This window comes from Physeter macrocephalus, chromosome 20 (assembly GCF_002837175.3).
Source record: "Physeter macrocephalus isolate SW-GA chromosome 20, ASM283717v5, whole genome shotgun sequence".
NCBI lineage: Eukaryota > Metazoa > Chordata > Mammalia > Artiodactyla > Physeteridae > Physeter > Physeter macrocephalus.
Genome location: NC_041233.1, coordinates 25,246,832 through 25,252,831, shown reverse-complemented (window position 1 = coordinate 25,252,831; position 6,000 = coordinate 25,246,832). Strand labels below are relative to the sequence as shown.

Here is a 6,000-nt window from a genome sequence, read left to right as displayed (position 1 = left end):
ACGTTCTGAGCACTTGTAGGGTCCGCCCTGAGACAAGCCCACAGGTCGCGAACCTTTCAGCTCCCTCCTGGCGGCCCGGAGCTGAGACCACCCCGCGCCTCCCCTTCGCTCCCCCGCGAGCTCTACCCAGCCCAGGCGGCTCCCTGGGAGGGGCGGGGCCGGCGGCGGGAGGCCCCTCCCCGGGGGCGGGCTGGGGCCGGGCGTGGGGCCGGCGGGGCTGGGGGCGGGGCGGGCGGGCTGCGCGGGGGTGTCCCTCCCTCCCTCGCTCTCCCCGGTAAAGTCTCGCGGTGCTGCCGGGCTCAGCCCCGTCTCCTCCTCTTGCTCCCTCGGCCGGTCGGCGGTGACTGTGCACCGACGTTGGCGCGGGCTGCACCGCCGCGTCCGCCCGCCCGCCAGCATGGCCACCACCGCCACCTGCACCCGCTTCACCGACGACTACCAGCTCTTCGAGGAGCTCGGCAAGTACGGCTCGCCCGCCGCCCGCCGGGGCCCCCCCACCCTGCCCCTGCCGCCCGGGCGCTATGCGGCTCCTCGCCCCGCCCCCCGGCCCTGCACCAGCCGCTGCAGCGCCCCCTCGGCCCGCCCCACCCCCAGCCTTTCCCGCCAGCCGCCTCCGGGGGCCCCGTCGCCCCCAGCTCCCTGCCCCGTAGCGCCCTCCGCGCCCTGCAGCAGCTGCCCGGGCTGCTGCACCCCGCGCTGCCGCGGGGACTGCAGCCCCTGGAGCGCTCCTGGGCGCCCCCCAGCCCCGCCCCTCCTGCAGCCTTCAGGCGGCCCCCAGCCCGATCCCACCTGCTCGCTGCCCTCTTCCCCCTCAGTTCAGGAGCTCATTCAGCATCCCGTCCTATGTCCCACGCGCCTGGCACTCAGGACCCTCCCCGGCCCTACAGCTCCAACCCCGCTGCGGTGCCCTGGTGTGGGGGGATATTTGGTACCCGGCCCCGCCCCCGGCTAGTGCAGCTTCCAGGAACCCAGCCCCACTGCTGGGCAGTGCTGCAGCACCCCCGTCCCCTCCCCCCATCCCTGCAGCGGTCCCGGGAGCCGCGCGCCGCAGCCGCAGCATCCCCCTCCCCTCCGCACTGAGCAGGCCGCTGCAGCAGCCCCAGCCCCCCAACCCCCACCCGCGGCGGCGAGCCCGGCCACTGCAGCCCCCGCCCTGCCCGCCCCCCTAGATGTTTTCAGAGCTGGAGAGTGGGAGCTCCCGTGGGGGACTGGGAGGGGGGGGCGCGGACGTAGAGGGAAATATCATGGGGAAGGGGAGCTGTTGATGTCTGAGACCCACAACTGGATCCTCTCTTTCTCTGCTGTCAGTTGAGCCAGGATGCAGTGGGATGAAGCCGGGTGAGGGGGATTTGAGCCTCACTTTCCTCACCTTCCCCCATGGTTTAGGGAGATTTCTCTTTCAGGGGATTATACCCTCTTTCTAATCTCTCCTCCTACCCCCAACTATTCCTGCTGAGAAAAGGGCAGGGTCTCTTGCCTTCTCCGGGGCTGTCCGTGAGATGCAGCAGGTGTGTGTTTTAAGCATCTGCCACCAGCTTGACGCACAGCCTGAGGTTAGGGCTGTTGATTTGCCCAGAACTAGATGTGGGTGTGGGAGTAGGGTGGTCCTACACCCACATCTGTTGAGTGTCCTGCAGAGGCCATATTCTTCTGCCCCATGTTGGATGGTGATAGGTACTAAGGTGGGGTGTGTGTGTGATTTTGACTAAAGGTCTGGTGCTGGGAGCATCACTGTCCTCAGACCTGAAGTGTGTTTGCTCCGTTTCCCAGTTCTTTCCCCCTTCTCCCTCCAGGGGTGCTTTCTCTGTGGTCCGCAGGTGTGTGAAGAAAACCTCCACGCAGGAGTATGCAGCAAAAATCATCAATACCAAGAAGTTATCTGCCCGGGGTGAGTATTCCCCGTCTTGGTCTCTCCGAAGGGTGCCTCCAAGGGCTATGGATTCTTCTGAAGATGCTCCAGGAGTTGGGGATTGTGCGTTTTAGCACTTGGAGAAGTGTTGGGATTTCAGGGTGGGTGGACTTTGAAACCAGGCAAGGAATTGTATGGGGAACAGGTAGAGAAGAATGAAGATGTAAGAGATGTAGGTTGCTGCTGGGAGGAGTAGTCTGTGAAGGCTCAAGGGAGTTTGGTTTTTATGGAGGTGGAGGATATGGGGAGTGGTGGGTGGCTAGCTCTTCATCGGGGTCATTTGGAGTCTGTGTTTGGGGCAGTGGTAACCACTCCAGGCCTGTCCGAGTCCCTATGCCCCAGTGGGGACTTAAGATGAACATGCAGTAAGTGAACAGCTCTCACAAATCCAGCCTCCCCCTGCCCAGCAGGCGGCAGAACAGACTCCCAGGGGAAGGGAATCTGTAAACATCAGGGGAGGCTGCTACTGGCGAGGGCTTCTCAGGAACAAATCCTGCCAGATGAACTTGATTGCTTTTTTGATCAAATTACAAAGTTGGTGATGCAGCAACAGCAGATGCAGTCTGTCCTGGGTGGAGGCTGATGCCTCATGGTCTGGAAATCTCAATGGCCTGGTTGGAGTGGGAGCAGCTTGGCCTCGGGATCTGAGAATTGTGAAGGCACAGGCCTGAGGGCCTAACGTGTGAGATCCTTCCAAGTACCTGAGGCCAGGAGGGTCGGGCCGTGTCTCTCACACCTTGAACCTACACTCTCTGCACCTTGTATTGGGTGCTTGCCAAACTCACCTCATCTGATAGGTATAGACCCAACAATGTGTGAAGTGCTCTGTGAACAGGTATGGTGAGTATGGAGGTATGTAGATGGGTCAGGTCATCGAGAGCTGCAGGGTGTAGCACCAAGACAAAGGTTATGAGACTCATAGAAAGGAATTAAGACTAGGCAATAGGATGCGATAAACGTATTAGGAGCCAGGACTAGATGCCCTGGAGAAGATGTGGGCCATGGCTAGTAATGACCTCGGCGTCTCTGGGATAAGAGATGTAATAGATGTCCCTGAGCATTGGAGAAGCTATAAAATGACAGGGGGCTTCTGTCATGTCAATTATTCTGGGACCTGTTTAGCAGGGCTGTGTCTGCCTCCTGGCTGGGAGGGCCTCTCTCCATCCCCACAAGCAGGGATTGTCTTGCTGTCTCCCTCCCAGCCCCTGTCTCTTGCTGTTCCTCTACATTGGCTATTAAGTTGACTTATTTGTTTGTTTTCTTTCTCTCTGGGTACCTTGAGTCAGAGGCGATGGTTGCCATAGAGATATGTGGGCAGTCAGATGCCCTCCTTCCATGGGGAGGCGGGACAATGCGGTGGGCTGGACTCTTTGGCAGACATCCTCTGGCCAAGGATGCAGGGCGCAGGCAAGGATGACGGTTTGAGAATGGATACCTCCCCGTTCCCACACAGCATAGCCCTGGTGCATCAGAAATGGGGCTGGTGTCTGGTGTCTCCAGTTAATGATGCAGTGCTTTGCTTTCCTCATCGCACCACTGTCCTCTGACCCAGGGGTGAGGGAGGGAGAGAGAGACAGCTGGGAACTGAACTCTGGGATGAGGATAGCTGGTGTGGTGATTTTGTGGAGCTGCCTGCCTTGGGCCATCATTTTCTACTCCTTCCCTACCCACCTGAACTTCCCTAACCTATGTGATCATGTCCCTTCCCACTCCTCACCTTCTTTCAACCTTGTCCCATCTTTCCCAGCTGATACCTTTCTTTCCCTGCCCAAATGGGATGAGGTTTCATTTCTCTTTGATTTTTTTCTCCTCAAGAAGATTCTTGTGTAAGATCATATGCTTTAGGCAGCAACTCCCCCTCTCTCGAGATGGTTTTGCCAAAACTGGGGCTCTGCTGTGTGGCCTGTGTGCCAGGTTAACTCTGGGACAGAGGCCTGGTCCTGGCTGATAGGCACAGATGCCAACAAGAGAGTTCAGGGATATGTAAGTGCCCGTACTGTTTGGAGGTTGAGAGTGGGAGGATGTTGTCTTGGAGATGGAGGGAGCCATCCAGGGGCTGTGCTGTAGGTGTGGGCGTGGGAGGTGTGAGCTCCTGGGGAGGGTTGGGCCAGTGCCCACTAGGCTGGTGCCCATGGGGTTAGGGAGTGAAGGCCGTGGCTTCCCTGCAGCCTCTCAGTTTACGCTGTATATTTTATAAAGGTGCAGCAGCTGGGGCTGGGTTTCACTCGTCGCTGTCTGTCTGTCTGGGGCTCCACAGGTGTTGGATTTCTGTGTCTGGGAATGTGGTGGGTCCACCAGGGTCATCCATGAGGGTCTGAAGGAGCTTGCTGTGTTTGCTGAGTCTCTCTGCCCGTTATCTTTCTTGTTTGTGATCCTCTGTGCTGCCAAGTGAAAAAGCGTATCGGGCTGGTTCTCCTTGGCATCCATGGTAAGGTGGCCCAGGAGGCATGGGGAGAGATCACCTGGTCTTCTGGGGGGTCAGCTCTGGATGGGAATCCTTCTTTTGCTCTGTTGTTTCTTGTCCTGGTGGCCTTGGGGGCCCACGGTGGTGGCTGTGCGACAAGGTAGGGAGTTCACGTGGCTGACCCTTGAGTGCTGTGTTGTCTGCGGGCCTGTCTACGTAGAGTCACTGAAAGTCACATAACGACACTCCATTTGCTTTGGAACAGCAGTAGGTGTAGAGTTGGGGCTCTTAAGGGAGCCGGTGGTTCCAAGCTTAGCTCTCAGCTAGGCTGCAGGAGGCATTTAAAATAGGCTTGGATGCAGAGCTAGTGGGCCAGGTGATGGCAATGATAAGTCGTTATTTTAAGATTTAAGAGCACCCCCTCCCCCAGAAGCCTGAGCCCTTATGTCTTTTTTTATTTTTAAATCTTCATATTCTCTTCTTATCTTTATTCATATGCATATAGATTTTCACCTCGTGGAGCATAACATTTTATATCCCACTCTCTTGCTTATATCCAAAGCATTTCCCATATTGCTACAGTTGAAGGGCAAATGGTCCTTTCTTTTCTCTACATAGTTTAGGATTTATCTTTGGAGCAGTTCACGTCATAAGAAACTTCTCTATTTGGACCATTTATCTGAATTCCAGTTGCTTTCACTATGATGGGATACTTAGCCTTACTAAGAGGTGCTATTGGAAACAATATTATGAAATCTGTTATAGCGCTTGCTTTGTTTATTTATTTATTTAATCTGTATACCCCATGTGAAGAAATTTCTATTGAAGCTAAATGTAAGCAAAAGCTTTCCCCTTCCCCAGGACCTGGGAGGTAAAGGTAGGAACCATATCTGTTTCTTTTACTTTGGTGTGAGCGGGGCTGGATAGATATTGATACAGCAAAGTGCCTGATGCATATTGAGCCTCCTATACTTGTTGAGTGAATGGACTGTGTAACCAGGCTGGTGGCCTTTTGGCTTTGGCGCTCAGGAAACTCATAGCCAAGTTGCTGGATCCCTTGTACCCTGGTGCTGGCTTAGGTTCCCCCTTTCTCATCCACGGAGCCAGGCTGTAGGCCTGACACAGCTGTAGGGGAGGACAGATGAGGTTAAAGACCTGTGCTTGGAGAATAAAGCAGGTGGGAGATATAGGAAGACAGTGCAGCTTATCATCTTCCTTCCGTGTCATAAACGGCCTTATAGGGCAATGTTGGGACTTCCTCTAAGCAGCAATTTTCAATTTTAGTGTACAAGAGGATCACCTTGAAGACTGGTTAAAAATGCACATTCCTGGGCTCTATCCACAGAGATTCTGCTTCAGGAGGTCTGGGGTGGAGCCTCAGAATCTACATTTTTAACAAGTGCCTTAGTGAATTTCATGCAGGTAGACCCTGAGCCACACTTTAAGAAATGCTGTCTAAAATCAGCGACAGCTGTGACAGTTGCTGTTGCCATGCTCTCTGAGATTTACCAGACACACCTTAGCCCAGCCTTCTCCAGGTGGTGTATTGGCCGGTATGTGGCCATCTGTGTACACGGGCTGTTCTGTGATTAGAGGCCTGCTTCTGAGCCCCCAGATTGGGGTGTCAGTTCGTGTCCAAGGCTGTGGCAAGCTGAGTGGCTGGAGTTGTGGCATGTTGGCCACCAGA

General features: G+C 55.7%; 1 protein-coding gene across 18 annotated transcripts in view; it reads left to right on the top strand.

Annotated features, from left to right (window-relative positions):
- Nucleotides 1–297: 297 nt before the first annotated feature.
- Nucleotides 298–6,000, top strand: part of CAMK2G (calcium/calmodulin dependent protein kinase II gamma) — a 51,712-nt gene continuing 46,009 nt past the window's right edge. For 17 of the 18 annotated variants that reach the window (XM_028481036.2, XM_024132077.3, XM_028481040.2 and 14 more), the window contains exons 1-2: nucleotides 298–462; nucleotides 1,794–1,888. In XM_028481036.2, the coding sequence (XP_028336837.1) occupies nucleotides 398–462; nucleotides 1,794–1,888 (160 nt within the window). In that variant the 5' untranslated portion in view covers nucleotides 298–397. Of the gene's footprint in view, nucleotides 463–1,790; nucleotides 1,889–6,000 lie in introns of those variants that run through there. The other variant, XM_055081496.1, reaches the window with a different exon arrangement.